A 17,093-nucleotide genomic window follows, 5' to 3' on the forward strand; every position below is an offset into this window, starting at 1 on the left:
TGCGCAAACAGTTTGTGCAACCTATTTATCACATATTTGGGAGGGTTTACAGCTGATAGTAGATGCATAGGCATGCTTTGCAGCACATGGGATATGAGAACTGCCCTTCCTCCTACTGATAATAATTTGCCCTGCCAGGATTGCATTTTGTCCATTACCTTAGTAATTAGGGGTTGATAGTATTCCAGCTTTCTCCTTGCATAAAAAATAGGGCAACCTAGGTATGTGATAGGAAATTCATTTCTATGAATGCCTGTGATCCTTTCCACCTTGCTGACCACATCCATGTGTGTTGAATGATGTAGGTACACTGCTGATTTGGTCTTGTTGATAAGCTGCCCAGATGCATTTTCATATGCATTCAACACTTGCATAATCAGCATCAGAGAAGTTTCATCAGATGATGAAAAAATAATCATGTCATCTGCATACGCCAAATGATTGATTTTTGGACTCCACTTTGGCATTCCAATTCCACAAAAATACAGGTTAGTATGAAGTGCATTGAGGCCCCTAGATAATGCTTCTGCTACCAAGATAAACAGAGTTGGAGATACAGGATCACCTTGTTTTACTCCTCTTGAGGATTTAAAGAATCCATGAGCTTGACCATTGATTAGAATAGAATACCAATTGTTTGAAACTAATCCAAAGGCAATCCCTATCAACCTTTCTGTGAATCCCATCTTTCTCATTACCTTTGTTAGGAATAGCCAAGATAATCTATCATAAGCTTTGGTCATATCTAGCTTCAGGATGACATTAGGTCCAACCTTTGTTCTAAGCCTGATGTCAGTGACTATCTCCTGAGTTAAAAGGATGTTTTCTACTATATTCCTGCCCTTAACAAAACCTGACTGTTCCTCCGATATCAGATTTGGGAGAAATTTCACAAGCCTTTCATGAATGACCCTCGATATAACCTTATTTGAAAAATTACTGAGTCTTATGGGTCTTAGATCAGAAAAAGTGGTAACTTCTTTTTTCTTTGGTATCAGAACTAGGTTTGTGTGTGTTACACACTTTGGTAGCTCATGACCATTGAAAAAAGCCCTCACCATGTCGATCATGTCATCCCCTATTATGTCCCAACAAGAATGATATAGCTTGCCTGTCATACCATCTGGCCCTCCAGCACTATCACCATTAAGTCCAAATACTGCCTCTTTAACCTCTTCTTTTGTTGGTTGCTTAATCAATTCTGCATTCTGTTCATTGTTGATCATATTAGGAACATGGTCTACGATCTCAAATAAAGAAGGAGAAGCTATTTCTGTGAACTGTTCCTCGTAAAATCTGATAGCCTCTTCTGCAATTTCTTTATCTTCTTCAATCCATGTTCCTCCACTATCTTGAATTCTGTTAAGTTGAAGTCTCTTCCTCCTACCTCTCACTTGTGCGTGGAAGAAATTAGTATTCCTATCCCCCTCCTTGAACCAAGTCATGCCAGCCTTTTGTTGCCAAAATTTTTCCTATAATGCAAGACAATTGATCAATTCTGCCTGAACCTTTTGTAGCCTTTCCCTGTTCATCCCTGTAGGATTTGCTTCAAATTCTGCTTCGTGAACCATCACTACCTCATCCATGCTTGCTATCTTTTGGAAAATATTTCCAAACGTAGCCTTACTCCACAATGAAAGGGCTTTCTTTAATTTTTTTAACTTGTGATTATGAATAGTAAAAGGATTTGCACTGAAATCAGCTGTCCAGTTCTCTCTCACCACGTCTTTAAAAGTATCATGTTCCACCCAAAAATTCAAGAACTTAAAAGGCTTTTTTATTGGTGGAGTCTCAGTATCACACTTCAGATACATTGGACTATGATCGGAACCAGTCTTTGCCAAATGTTGCACCTCTATTCCCGAAAATGTTTGTTGGAATTGTGAATTGGCCAAGCATCTGTCTAGTCTTTTGAATATACAGTCTTCCTCTGCTCTTCCATTCCACCATGTAAATATGCTACCTTTAAATCCAAGATCGAAGAGATTGCAAGTGTTGACGCAGTGTCGGAAATCATCAATTTCATTCAATGACACAGGTAACCCCCCAAACTTCTCTTCTTCGTCCCATATTACATTGAAATCTCCCCCTACTAGCCATGGTGCATTCATATCTCTTGTCATTTCATATAATGAATCCCATAATTCTATCCTCTCAATTGCATCACATTTAGCATATATCAAAGTTAGAACAAACTCTACATGCGATTCAGTATGAACCAATCATAGTGTTAATTGTTGCACCATATTGTACATGACAGTTACTTCAAACACTTCATCTATAAATGCCCAGATCTTGTTGGAAACATTTGAAATTGCTTGTGCAAGTCCTATCTTGTTTCTGTACCTTTCCATTTTTTTGCTTGTTGCTTTGGTTCCATTAATCCTACAAAATCATAGTGATTTTTCCTGTGCATTTTTGTCAACCTTTCAAAGGCTTGCTGTGTGTTGACTGACCTTATATTCCAAATGAGAGCATTCATTACTGATTGTTGGATTTCGTTAGCATTCTCCTTGTGTGCACCCCAGCCTTTGGTACTACATGATTATCTTTTTGTTGCTTCTTCTTGCCTTTTGCAGCTGATTTTGCCTTTGTCACTTGCGTAGGTGATAAGTCACCTTGCCTTGCCGCATTCATAAGGTGTTGTGTAGTTGATTCTTGATCCATGTCGTATCTTGACTTACCAGGTTCTTCTCCTTCTTCATTGTCTTCCTTACTTCCTGATGTAGCTCCAAATGCATTCCTTTTAGGGACAAAGGCCTTCTCTTCTCCTCTTTTTAACAGCTGCAACTGATTTTTCTCCATTGTAACAGTAATATTCAATATTTTTGTTTTATGTCTTTGTTGTTTCTCCTTGTCTGTTGTGTTGTGTCCTTGTGGGTCTTCTTGTGATATCTGAATTTGATCATCTTTTGTTCCTCCAGGATCATTTACCTCTTGGTCTCTTCCTTCATAGTTTCTAATTTCTGTAATTTTAGTTGTGTTGTTGTCATTGGCTTGGTGCTCTCCATTTTCACTTTGCTCATCTTCATCTTTGTCCTTCTCATTAGGTTCCTCATCAGCTTGTGCTCCTTGTGGTACTTCGTTCTCCTCTGAATCGTATTCCCTTTGTGTATCCCATAGCCTGCCTCCACAGCCTTGCACTCTTTCTTTAAATGTAGCTGATTTTGACCCTTCTGCTTGAGTATTTGGAGTTTTATTAGGTACCTTGTTCACTAATGTATCTTGTGATGGTATTTGCTGGCATGGTTTATTGATCTTCACTATTCCCTCTCCTGTTTTATTCTTGAAACTTCTTTCTACCCATTATGCAGTATCGTTTATAGCTTTTGATGCCTCATTTCCATTGACTAGACCATTAGTCGAGCTAATCCCCGATGAATTAAGATGAAAAAGTTGTGCTGCAGGATTTAACTTTCCCTCATTATTGACCATATTTTTTGGTTTTTGTTTTGTAGATGCATGGTTGTGAAGTGTTGTACTGCTTGTTGCTGCATTATCTGTCACTTTTGCCAATTGATTAATAGGTTATTCCTCTTCCTCCAGCCCTTGTAATATTGCAAACTTGTTAGCTACATGAACATGATCATTATCTTCATTGTCTATAGCCTCCACTTCCTTACCACTGTTGCTCTGTGGTTCTGCTTGTCTCTCTACAGTGCTTGTATCCTCTTTATTGTTATTGTTTTCAAGCTGCTTAGCTGGTGACATCTCCATTCCATTATTACTAGAACTAGAATTTTGATTTACTACAATTCTAACTCTGTTGTCCTTTACTTCCTTCCATTGCTCTTTTGCTGTAATAATCACATTACCCATGACCTTTCCACTAGATAACATTTTTATAGGCTGTGAGTTCTTTATGTCCTGTTTCTTAATTGTATCTGTTTGGTCATCATTCTCCTTCTCCACATATAATTCAGGGTGTATCCTCCAGCATTCAAATTGATCATGCCCTTGAAGTTTACAATGTCTGCAATATTTAGGCAGCATGTCATATTGAATTCTCACCCATTCATTTCTTGTTGTTCCTTTAGCTTCGTTGAATATGTCTATCCTCACCTTTTAGGCAAATCTGCAAGTAGATCAACTAGTACCTTCACCCTAGCACAACTAGGTCTAGTTTTGTTAATTGTAGCCATGTCTAGATGCATAGGTTTACCTACTGCTGAAGCTAGAGAAAATAGACATTCCTTTACAAAAAAAGTTGGCAATAGACTTGGGAATGAGATCCAAGCCATTGCCTTGGGTGTTTCTTCATCTGCTCTAAACTTTGAGTCATAAATCAACGGCCTAAGCTGATATTGATAGCCATCCCTGTCCTTTATGTAATGAGTTTTTGATGAGAAATGAAGATAGTCCTGCTTTAATGTCATTCTAATCAAAATATGTCTATCCCTTAGAAATCCAATGTTACATTCACCTTTAATTCCGCATTGAATTGGTATTAACTTACGCAGTTGTTGAATTTCTGGGCTGCCATAAGAACATTTACCAACTATTGCATATTGTAATCCTTCAATGATATCCATCCTTTGTACTTCTGCTTCTGTGAACTGAATAACATGTTCTCCATTTAATATTGTAGGTGTACGAATAGCAATTGGTTCAACTTCCTGTTGCTCCTGCATTGCAGCATTTAAAGTGCAAGGTTTCTAAAATTTGGAGTAATCCATCGGCTTATTTGTGATCCCTGATGTTTGTGCAATATTTGGAGGAAGTTGTGTAGGCAGCGCAACCACCAAAAGTGGCTGGCCACCTTCCTGTGTGTCCATTACAGTTGTATTTCTTTAACACTTACTTACATGACAAAGTTGCAGTATGTTTGCAATAAAAAGATACTACTGTGATTTGAATTTGCTTCACGCAATCTGTGTTGAAATTGAATGAAGAAATCTGTGTGCTACAGTAACTCGTGAAACTGAAATTAAGATCTACAAAAATTGACTATATATCTGAAGTTGAAACCAATTGGGTATTACTTGTAAGGAGATTATGTATCTTTTGACACCAAGTTGGTTGGTTACCACCACTGGATTTCGGAACCGGAAAGTGATGTCGACAGTACTGTTCACTGAATTTTCTAGAGAGAAGGCAGAGAATTTTTTTAGAGATGGGGGGTCATGATACGTAGGCAATCTCCATAATATTCGACCACAACAAAAAAAAAGAGAAAAAAAAATGAAAAAAAAAATCGAAAAAAGAAGAAAAATGAAAAAAGAAAAAGAAAAAAAAGGAAAAAGATGTTGTTAATAATGAGGACCGACTGAGTCCATTCTAACCTGTTTTGCTTTGAATCACAAAGAAAGTTAGATGGTTGGTTTGTGGTAAGCCGGAAATACAATGATCCAAGAAGGGCGGATTGTGATCGATAACAGTAACATGGAGCACTCGAACCCTATCGAGAACTTGTTGACGGAGGTTGATGATATGGAAGCTGATAATGGTCTTGGCAATACTAATGCAAAGCTTAGTGGCTAAGATGCCAATTTTGATAAAATGGGAGGACGCTCCGTTCCTTGGTTAGCAAGAGAGAAGCTGTTGGTGGTTTATTTTGTTGTCATTTCTGTTATCCGGATTATTCTTAGGGTTGTAATCCGAATATTGTCTTGTGTCAAACCTTCTTATCTTTCCATTTTTGTCGTATCAGTTTGTTTAAGTCTCGTTGATGTTGTGTTAAGATTTTATTCTGGTTGTTTTGTTTGTTTTTCTAACCATTTCGCCGGAAGTCTAATACAAAAGCCGGTCTTTTATTATTTCCAGTCATCTTTTTATTTAGTCCTTTTGTCATTTTCGTTCAATGCCGATTCTAGGGACATGACATGCGCACACAGTTTGGGCCTAGTCTATAAAGTTAATCATAAAACCCTGGGAAGGTGATCAAAGCATTTAAAGGAAATAAGAACGGTTTGAGATTATTTGAAGCCCGAGTCATGTGGAACTGGGGCAAGTAAAACATAAAGAAAACCGTTAAATGCAAGATTCGCCAAATTGGCATGAGGGTCGTGCATGAGAGTGAGAGTGTCGCCCAGCAGTGCTTTAGAAATGACAAATGAAAAAGCAAGTGTTTAACATAATTGTCAAGTCCAGCACCATCGGAAGAGACTATAAATCTATGTTCAATTGTGTTGTTTGCACTTGGCATGTTTTGAAGACTGGAATGACGAAGGCATTTTGTTCTGCTACCTAAACACTTTATCCTTCGTTACCCCTTTTGAGCCTTATTTATTTTCTTTCATACCCCTCGTTCGGAATCAATAGCAACGACTAGGAAATACGAGCCTGGAAGGTAAAGAAAAAAAAATCAACAAAAACAAAAAGAAAAAAAAAACGAAAAAAAATAAGAAGAGAAAAATGATAACAAAAAAAAAAGTCAGAAGAAAGCAGAGGAATTGGGAACTACGTTTGACCTGATTCCTCAAAGAGGATACGTAGGCGCTTCACGGCTCGGTCATAGGGTGCACAGTGTGCATGGTGTGCATGGTGTAATAAAAAGTAAAAAAAATATATATAATAAATAAATAATCCCCAAGCAAGAAACTGGGGCAAGGGTTGCGCTTGTTATAAACAAATATGATTTCGAAGGTTGTAATTTTGAACCCCAAATTGATTTGTTTTTGAGCCTTTAATACCCTTTCTTTCTAAGCCTATCCAAAAAACCCACATTACGGTCCAAAGAAAGACCTTCTGATCAGTCTGCAAAAGATGCCAAGTCAGACAAATGAGAGTCTTACCGGCGAACATAACATTCTGTTCCACAGCAGAAAGGACTCTAATCTCCAGCAGAGAGAGTCATACCGGCAACACTCCAAATCCCCAGCTGGAAAGTGATACAAATGAGAGAGTCTTATCGGTGAAAATCTTCACGGACACCATAAGGCGATGAAAGCTGAGAGAAAAACCAAAATGAGAGAGGCTTGATAGTGAAAACCCTTCGGGCACTACAAGTCGAATAAGATTGAGAATCAGATGGGGAATTGCCAATTGAAGGTCTTGAAAGACGATTGACGGCGGAGGATAGGCCACATATGCATGTCATGAACATTAGAGTCGGTGTCTGCGTTTGATAGGTTTTTATTTATAGTTTCTTTTGTTAAAAAGTCATATTTTTCCTTTGTCTTTTATTCTGTTCCCTTTTATCTTTTCCTTTCATAGAAAATTCCCCAGTAGAGTCTGTTTGGTCAGAACCAGTGGGAAATGACTTCAAAATAGGCCATCAGCTTTCCAATTATGCAGGATGAGATCTGACTAGTACATCCAAGTGGTATAGTCAGGAAGGAACAAGCGCGAGGCCAGTGTCAAGAAAGATATCCCCAACAAAAGGATTAACGAGTGTCAAGAGGGATATCCTTGCCGAAATCAAAGGTTATTAAACCTCAAGGCCAGAGCCAGTGGACAAATCAAGGAGAGCAATGAGCATGATTTGGGAAATTCATGAGACTAAAAGGTCGGGAGAATGACAGTTTCCGAGCCATGCCACGAAAGAAGAGGGATATCCCCAGCAGAAAAGGATTATCCCCAACAAATAATATCATCCCCAACAAGTTTTGGAACGCAGAGCAGGGAAGGAGAAAGGGAAAAGCCATCCCAGTAGGCGTATCACAACCAACCACCGCATTTTAAACTAACGAATTTTGTTTGATTTGAAACAGGTAAAATAAATGGCATTTATAACGGAAGTGCATGCCACAAGAAAGATTGTCAAACTGGGGCAGAAAATTTTCTTTTCAGTTAGGAAATTTTTTGGAAATCAGGTACCCATTTGGGGAAGAATAAAGATAACACCAGTCTCAAGGGAAGTGGTCTTTGAACTAGTGTTGCCCCCGACATAATAAGTTTCCAATGAAGGAAGTTGATCCCCAGCAGACAGAACAAAGGGATGACATTTGTGCTCAGAAAAGCAAAGAGCCATTATCATCCCCAGCAGCTTCCAGAAGAATGAAGCATCGATTTGAAAGGATAAAATTCCCCAACAGCGTTATCCTCAACAACGTTATCCCAAGAAGATAACACTTTTATCCCCAGCAGTGTTGAGAGAAAATAAATTCTGGAAAAAAAAACCAAAAAAAATTTTGAATTTGAAGGAGGGGAAGAAAGGAGACTCCCACAGTGGTATTATCCCCAGCAAGCAAGAACAAAGCAGCGCGAAGGAAGGAGAAAAGAAAAGAAGAAATTACGAAGGTAAGTTTCTCAAATCATTGATCTTTATATTTTTCTCCTAGGATAAAAGTCCTAATCTGATGAATTTCTTTACCGATACAATCTTGGTCCGATGAAAGTTTTCTCCCAAGATAAGATATCAAATCTTAGTCCGATGAATCTTTCTCCTAAGATAGAAATCTTGGTCCGATGAAATTTTTTCTCCCTAGATAAGATATCAAATCTTAGTCCGATGAATTTTTCTCCTAAGATATCAAATCTTAGTCTGATGAATCTTTCTCCTAAGATAGAAATCTTAGTCCGATGAAATATTCTCCTAAGATATCAAATCTTAGTCCGATGAATCTTTCTCCTAAGATCACAACAAAATGGACCTAGTTTGACGATTTATCTCCTAGAGTCACAGTCTTGGTCAGATGGAAATTTTTTCTCCCAAGATAAGATATCAAATCTTAGTCCGATGAAATTTTCTCCTAAGATACCAAATCTTAGTCCGATGAAATATTCTCCTAATATATCAATTCTTAGTCTGATGAATCTTTCTCCTAAGATCACAACAAAATGGACCTAGTTTGACGATTTATTTCCTAGAGTCAAAATCTTGGTCCGATGGAATCTTTCTCCCAAGATAATATAATAAAATTTTAGTCGGATGAATCTTCTCCTAGGATCAAAATCTAGTCTGATGAATTTTCTTCTAGGATAATTTGAAAAAAAAGAAAAAGTTTGAATTTGAAAAAAAAAAGTTCGCCAACCTAAAGAAAGGAATGGCATTTTATTTTTAAAGTTGTTGTTGAAATCAGGAGCCCCCTGAAGAATAGAATGGCGATTTATTGGTTGAAATCAGGAGCCCGCCTGAAGAAAGGAAAGGCGTTTTTAAAAAGGGTTGTTGAAATCTCGCCATCCAAAGAAAGGAATGGCATTTTTTTTGAAAAGTTGTTGAAGTCAGGAGCCCCCCTGAAGAACAGAATGGCGATTTATCGGTTGAAGTAAGGAGCCCCCCTGAAGAACAGAATGGAGATTTATCGGTTGAAATCAGGAGCCCCCCCTGAAGAACAGAATGACGATGTATTGGTTGAAGTCAGGAGCCCCCTGAAGAACAGAATGACGATTTATTGGTTGAAGTCAGGAGCCCGCCTGAAGAAAGGAAAGGCGTTTTATTTTTAAAAGTTGTTGAAATCTCGCCAACCTAAAGAAAGGAATGGCATTTTTAAAGTTGTTGTTGAAGTCAGGAGCCCCCTGAAGAACAGAATGGCGATTTATTGGTTGAAGTCAGGAGCCCCCTGAAGAATAGAATGGCGATGTATTGGTTGAAGTCAGGAGCCCCCCTGAAGAACAGAATGGCGTTTATTTTCAAAGTTGTTTATTGAAGTCAGGAGCCCGCCTGAAGAGAGGAATGGCGTTTATTTCAAAAGTTGTTTATTTGAAGTTGGGAGCCCGCCCATAGAACAGAGGCATACATTTCAGTCTTTTTATTTCAAGTGTTGAAGTTGGGAGCCCGTCCATAGAACAGAGGCATACATTTCAGTCTTTTCATTTCAGTTGTTGAAGTTGGGAGCCCCCCATAGAACAGAGGCATACCTTTCAGTCTTTACATTTCAAGCGTTGAAGTTGGGAGCCCGCCCATATAACAGAGGAATACATTCAGCATTAATTTTCAAGTATTGAAGTTGGGAGCCCGCCCATACAACAGAGGCATACATTTCAAGATCAAGTCAGAGGACAATAAAACAAAGGGTTACAATAGGAATCCTCAGCAGGAAACAATAAAATTCCCCGGCACCGGGAAGCAGAAGGTTGCAACAAGAGGTCCCAGCACAAACTCAAGTGCATGTGTCAAAAGGAAGAAAAGCATCGGAAGAAACGCACCGGAAGAAATGCAAACAGACAAGAAAGCAAGGCAACAAGAACAAATTGCAGTCTAGCCTAGCTTCTTGTTTTCTTTTAAAGCACGGTGTAACAAGGAGATCGGTAAGCAGTGGTAATAGCATGCAACAACAGTAACATTGCAGTCCCACGGTAGTCCCAGCTACCAAAATATCCCGAACTACATTGACCTGATTCCTGTTTAGCCCAGGATATGTAGGAAACCTTTGAAGCAAAGGTTCGGTCAAATCATTTTCAAAAAAATGCTTCACACGGAGTACTCGGATGGGCAAAAATCGCTCGTTTTATCTTTGCACGAAAACCCTTCGTGTCTTCGGGCAAAGAGGGGCAGCTGTAAGCATGTGATTTTTGCCCAATATGAGAATTACTCCCAAAAAATTCACAAAATAAAATGATTTTCCTTGGTGTGCAATTTTGTGATATTTTTGAATAATTATTTGTATTTGTCTGTGCATGTTTATTTGTAAAATTAATAAAAATACAAAAACAATGTCGCATTTTTGCATGTAGGATTTAATCCTACAATTGTTAGTAATTAAGTTTGTTTTACAAAAAAATAAAAATTACAAAAATAGGCATAGTTTGCATTTTTAGCATTTAATGTCCAAATATACAATTTTATGCTTAATTATTACTTAATTGTGCGTTAATTGTTATTGGGAGTTAATTTGCGCTTTTATAACTTAATTTAGTTCTTAATATAATTTAACTATTTTTATAATTTAGTTTTAGAAAAATAAAAGAAGAAAAAAAGAAAACAAAAATACAAAAAATCGGAATTGGGCCTCTTCTTCAAATTCAAGCTACAAGCCCAAAAAATACCCAATCTTCCCAAACGACCCAGTCCATTTTGAAATGGGTCGACCCAGTCCATAACCCAAAGAGACTCAAACCCCCTTTTCTTTCATTTTTCATAAAACAAAGCAAAACAAAAAAAAATTCAAGAAAACCCTAAGAGCTAAGCCATCCGCCCCCCCTCCTATCTTCATCTTCTCCAACCTCCAAGCCCCACCTCCCATGGCTGCCCTTCCTCACGCCTCCACCACCTCAACACACACACACACACACACAACATTCTCCATCGTCCCATCGACCCCAACACAAGCAGCCATGGCTGCTTTCCCCCCGTTTCCCGTTGTCGAAACCAAACGACCATTGGAGTAGCTTCACGTTCGCCACTATTGATGCGTTTTCTTCCAGTCGTTGCAGCTGCTACTGCTGTTCCTTCGTCATCCATGGAGGCCCTTCTGCTTCCATATTCTCAACCTCAAGTCCAAACGACCCTCGATGAGCTGTTTCACAGCTGCGTCGTTTGCTTTAGTTTGCTTCATCCCCGTCTTCCTCCTCGACGACCATAGCTGCTAAACGCCGCAACAGCCGACGACCATAGCTGCTGCCTGCTTCGCCATTGTTGTCCGCTGCAACCTTCTTCACCACAGCTGCTACTGCTTAAGCAAAAGCTTCGTCCAAACGAGCATCGTCGTCTCCATCGCTGCCACTAGTTGAGTAGCGTTGCTACTGCTGCCCGCGTCGCCACTGCTGCTGCGTTTTTCTTCCAGCTATTTGCTGCTTCACTTCATCGTCCTCTTTGCTGCTATTGTTTCGTTGTCGCTTCGTCGTCTTCAAGTCCGTTTATGTCAAAGTTTCGTTGGATTCGTTTAAAGTTCGTTCGAGTTCGTCGTTGGTCATTTACGGTTAGTTGTTCTAAGTTTTGTTTCTGTCCATATTTTGTTTGATATTTTTCGGATCCAAAATCGATAAATGATTCAATTTTTGTTTTGTTTGTTCATTGTTGAAATAATTTTTTAGTTTGTTCATATGTTTTGTTGATTTAATTTTCGGATTCAAATGGAACTTTGATTAAATAGTTTTTTAGCTTATTTCATGTGCTTTTATTTTGTAGAAGAAATTTTTAGTTTAGTTTTAATATTGTTAGATTTAGTTTAAGTCATTTGAATCCGTCATGTTTGTTATTTAATATGGATCTAATGCATGTTTAATCTTTGTTTGAAGTTCGTTTTTAATTCAGTGATTTAATGTGAAGTTATGTTTTGGTTTTAATTTTTGGATCATGTATCTTTGTTATAATTTTTGTTGGATTTAATTAAGAAAGATTAATTGATTATTTGAAGATTAGTGATTTGAATATGTTTATTTGTTTTGTTTAAGTTTAATTCGAAGTTTGAATAAAGTTTGTTTGTTATTGTTGTTGAATCTTTTCATTTATGTTCATACTTTGTTTGGTTGATCTTGAAATCCGAAATTTGTATAATTTGTATAGTTTGATTTCTTGTTTATCATTTATGATTATTTCTTGAATTTGTCTCATAATCTTGTTTAAGTTTAATATAGGAATTGTTGGTTGTAATGTTGTTAGAGTTGATTTTAAGTTCAATATTATTGAATTTAGAAATCTGAATATACTTGTTTGTTGTTGTTGTTGTTGAATCTGAAAATAGGTTTGTTTGTTGCTAAAAATATTGTTCAATCAAATTTTAGTTGTTCTTTGTTGTTCAAATTGTGTTCATATGATTTGTTGTTAAAATGTTGAAGAAATCATGTTCATATGATTTGTTGTTTGAATTTGTGTAGAAATTGGTCATATTGGCTATATTTTGGTTGAGTGTGATTAATTGATTTGTTATAGCTGATGGGGGTAGTTTGGTAATTTGCAGTACGTTCAGGGGTAGTTTGGTAATTTCAGTAAGGTCGGAGGGGTAGTTTAGGAATTGTACATTTTGTAATTTTTTATGTTAAGCATGTGGGACAAAAAAATAATGGGGTGGGTTTTGATATAATTGTTTAATTTAATGGGGGACAAGACAAATTTTAGTGTGGGGAAATCTTGTATTTGTTTATGTTAGGTATGGGGGACAAAATATAATGGGGTGAGGTTGATATATTTATTTAATGTAATGTGGGTGAGTGGGAAGAGAATGGGTTTGGTAGGAGAAAGTGATTAATTTTAATTGAGTTTGGGAATGTGTTATATAAATAGAGGTCTTGAAATCAGAAGAGAGGGGGGAATACAGATAGAGGAACTAATCTGAATATAGAGAAGAACAGAAAGAAAATAAGAGGGAGAAACAAGGGCTGAACATTTAGGAGAGAGAAAATTCCGAAAAATATTTAAACTTTCAAAATAAAAAAAAAACTAAAAAAAATCTTTTGCTTTCTTTCATTGTTTGAAATCAGAATTAATTGTTGTTTCATCAAAGCTTGAAGCTTTTGTTTTTTGGGATTACTGCTTCACTGGTTTGCAAACTCTGTTCCTGGGTTGTTACTGCTGCTGGACTGTTGTTGCTATGCTGTATTGTTATTACTGCTGCTGATTCTCATCTTCTTTTGTTTCCAATACCAGGTACACGACTTTAGTACTAGCTATTGCAAAGCTAATAATGTGGAAGCATGAATACATATGAAGAATGAAATTTTGAAGTTTTAATATCATTTTTATTTCCTTTTATCGATTGTATTTAAACTATTTCATCTATTATTGAATAATAATTGAAATAAAAAAAATAACATAAGTTAGTCTTTAATGAATCGGTTTGGCAAAACAGGTTAATTCACTAGTTATGAAGGTTTCAAAATTATCAACAGTAGGTTAATCATGAATAAGTAGATAAATTTAGTTAAGGCATGAATTTGAATTAATTTTCGAAAATTAGGCATTAAGGCATTTGAGTTCAGGCAAGATTAGAAACTTCGTTTAAGTCTAAAAGACTTTCTAAAAAGATTTAGTAATTATGGTTAAAATCTAGTTTCAAATGACTTTGAATAATTAATCTCAATAGTTTTTTTTATAACAACGCTGAGTTTTTATCTAGCTGTATTTGATTCTTTTGAATATTAGTTGTCAAATTTTTATTTTATTTATAATTTCGAATTTTTTTAAATAAAATTCCTTTTCATCAATATTTGTATTAATCTAGCAATTAGTATGTCATGTTTTCTTAAATAAATAAAATAAAAGCTAGTAATTAATTAGGATTTTCTTCCTTTATTTTAGAGACTAATTTTTATAGAAAAATGTAGTCGCTTTAAGATTTGTCCATTTAAAATAAATGAGATGAGCCTCGCTTAATAAAATGCATAGATTGCGGGGCCCTCAATAAATGTACATTTAATTGCTTAGAATTCGGGAGGAGCCGTTTAGCAAATTTCTCGGCCCTACCCAAAATAATGATACGCTAGTCGCTTTAGGCGCGTATTTAATAATATTATCTTCTTAAACTCGGGTGCGTATTTCATGCAACCCAAATCCAAATCCCAAAACATTGAATAAAAATGTGTTCCGGATTGCGGGAGCATTTCATGTGACGTAATCCAAAGACATGTTTTAAACAATGTTCACATTCTTGTAAAAATAATAATAACAATAATAAAAGCGGTAAAAAGATAAAATTTGCACATGAGCTCATAATTGTATAAAAATCAGATATTTAAGCCAGATATGACAGTTGAGCGACCGTGCTAGAATCACGAAACTCGGGAATGCCTAACACCTTCTCCCGGGTTACAGAATTCCTCATCCGGATTTCTGGTGCGCAGACTGTAATACAGAGTACATTCTTTTCCTCGATTCGGGATTAAAATAGGTGACTTGGGACACCCTAAATCTCCCAAGTGGCGACTCTGAAATAAATAAATAAATCCCGTTTCGATTGTCCTTTAATTGGAAATAAATAAATACCATTTGACCCCTCAAATCATGATTTTTTCATTTTAGGAATTTTCTTCAAAAACCAACATTTTCCTCAACTCAAATCACAAATTAAATGATAAAAATGAAGACAAATTTATGGAATATAATCAATTCTAAGTTAAGAACACTTACACAATCATTTTGCTTGAAAAAATCCACAAAGGATCGCCCAGAACCGAGCTCTAGAACTCAAAAAATGGTGAAAATGGCAAACCCTCGGAATAGAGTACTATTTATTCTGCCCAGGTCTTAAAGCATCGCGAACGCGGAGGAAGTATCGCGTTCGCAAAGAAGAAAAATGAAGGCTGCCCAGGTTACTCATCGTGAACGCGACAGTGCGTCCGCGAACGTGAAGAAGAAAAATCTGATGGCCCAAAGACTACTCTTCGCGAACGCGTGAACTAGTACGCAAACGCGAAGGGTGGGATGGCATAACTACGTGAACGCGATGGACTGACATGAACGCGATGAATGAAGAGACAGAGCTACGCGAACACGAGTCTTTTTACGCAAACGCGAAGAAGGAAAATGAGGAAACCAGTAGAGACATTTCGCGAATGCAAAGGAGGGTATCAGATACCAGAAACAATAGTTCAAAATCAAGGGAAAATGGCCCATAGCCCACTCGGAACACACCCGAGGCCTTCGGGACCTCAACCAAACATGCCAACATATCTCATAACATCATTCAAACTTTTTCCAGCCTTCGAAACACTCAAATAACATCAAAACACCAATTTAACATCTGATTCAAGCCTAAGAACTCCAAAAACTCTCAACTTACGCTTTCAATCAAAAAGTCTATCAACCTCGTCCTAATAGCCTAAACTTTTACACACACGTCAAATTCAATACTACGGAGCTACTCCAACTTCCGGAATTCCATTTCGACCCTCGGATCAAAATCTCACTATCGAACCGGAAACTTCAAGAATTCAACTTTCGGCATTTCAAGCCTAAATTATCTACAGACATCCAAAACATAATCCGAATGCGTGCCTAAGTCCAAAATCACCATATGAAGCTGTTGGAATCAATGAGAATTCATTCCAGGGCCGTTTACTCAAAAGTCCAATTCCGGTCAAATTCTCACTGTTTAAACTTCCAAAACTAGTTCCCTCCTTCCAATTTGACTCTGAATCATCCATTAACTGAATTCAACTATACACGCAAGTCAATACATATATTATGAAGCTATTAGAGATCTCAAACTGCTGAACCGGACGCAATTGCTCAAAATGACCAGTCGGGTCATTACATCCTCCTCCACTTAAACATACGTTCGTCCTCGAACGTGCCCGGAGTCGTCCCAAAACCATTGAACTACTGCATGAGCTCACCATACATACACACATGGGTGATTCTCCATCAACCAACCTAAGAAGAACTGACAATGCAACTTAATTGAAGATCTCATCTCCTCCTTAGCCCATATTCTTAGAACAGAACCCAAATCTCAACATCTGAAATTTATCATCGGATCCGAATTCAACATCATCACACTGCATGAGCCTTAACAAGATGAATCGAGCCAAATTCCAATCCAGAATACAATCACACACTGCTCCACACAACTCAAAGCCCGAAACAATAATCCTCTAACCACCATAGCTGCTCAAATAACATCCTGGATGGCGACAACACACCTCACATTGAATATATCCATATTACGGACCTCCACATCACTGTACAAGATAAATAAATATGTGGGAACTAATAGCCACATATGATGTCAACAAGTCAAGAAACCCTCTTGCCTGCCAGGGCCATTATCTAAATCTTAGCAGAAATACCCACATACTTCCAAACACTTCTCACCTATAATACCATAGTACCACTCTCAGGTCTAATAACCACATTTCGACCAATACAAGAAGCCCAAACGAATGACTCATCATGGAAACACACAAATTCTCACACTACACAGCTCGTACACTAAACCAGCAATAACTAAATTATGCAGCACAAATAAGGGAAAGCCAAGTATAAGAATTATCTAACAAGTACAACATGTGTGACAACAAAAGTATAGTTTTCATCAAATTGTTCCACAGAGGAAAAACAGAACCCCAAATAAACACAAGGAAAGGGTATCTCATATAACATTCGTTGCGGTGCACAACCCGCTCCCAAATACTCATCAAGCCAAGATGCTCGGGTCCACTGATCATATGAATACTGATATCAAGCACAACATTGTGCACAAGTATAACTGTGGGAATAATGAATGGAAATAGTAAAATAGGAGAGAAGCAAGCACATATAAGGTGCAATAATAAAATCAACATCATGAGCGCTATCTCACCTGTATCGCCATAAGGCCTGAACAGGATTACAA

The 17,093-nt window shown here is 37.3% G+C and overlaps 1 protein-coding gene across 1 annotated transcript; it reads right to left on the bottom strand.

Annotated features, from left to right (window-relative positions):
* Nucleotides 1-2,481: 2,481 nt before the first annotated feature.
* Nucleotides 2,482-3,435, bottom strand: LOC138873653 (uncharacterized). Its single transcript, XM_070152129.1, has 2 exons — nucleotides 3,357-3,435; nucleotides 2,482-3,275 (listed from the first exon to the last, which is right to left on the bottom strand). Exons 1-2 carry the CDS (start codon nucleotides 3,433-3,435, stop codon nucleotides 2,482-2,484), a joined length of 873 nt encoding a protein of 290 aa, XP_070008230.1.
* Nucleotides 3,436-17,093: the final 13,658 nt, after the last annotated feature.

Source organism: Nicotiana sylvestris, chromosome 7, assembly GCF_000393655.2.
Source record: "Nicotiana sylvestris chromosome 7, ASM39365v2, whole genome shotgun sequence".
In the NCBI taxonomy this organism is placed as follows: domain Eukaryota; kingdom Viridiplantae; phylum Streptophyta; class Magnoliopsida; order Solanales; family Solanaceae; genus Nicotiana; species Nicotiana sylvestris.

Excerpts from the sequence above, each read along its gene's own strand:
- LOC138873653 (XM_070152129.1), bottom strand. The coding sequence starts at position 3,435 with ATGGTCAATAATGAGGGAAAGTTAAATCCTGCAGCACAACTTTTTCAT. Across the intron at positions 3,276-3,356 it reads GGGGATTAGCTCGACTAATG|GAGAGGGAATAGTGAAGATC; the intron begins GTCTAGTCAATG and ends AGAATAAAACAG.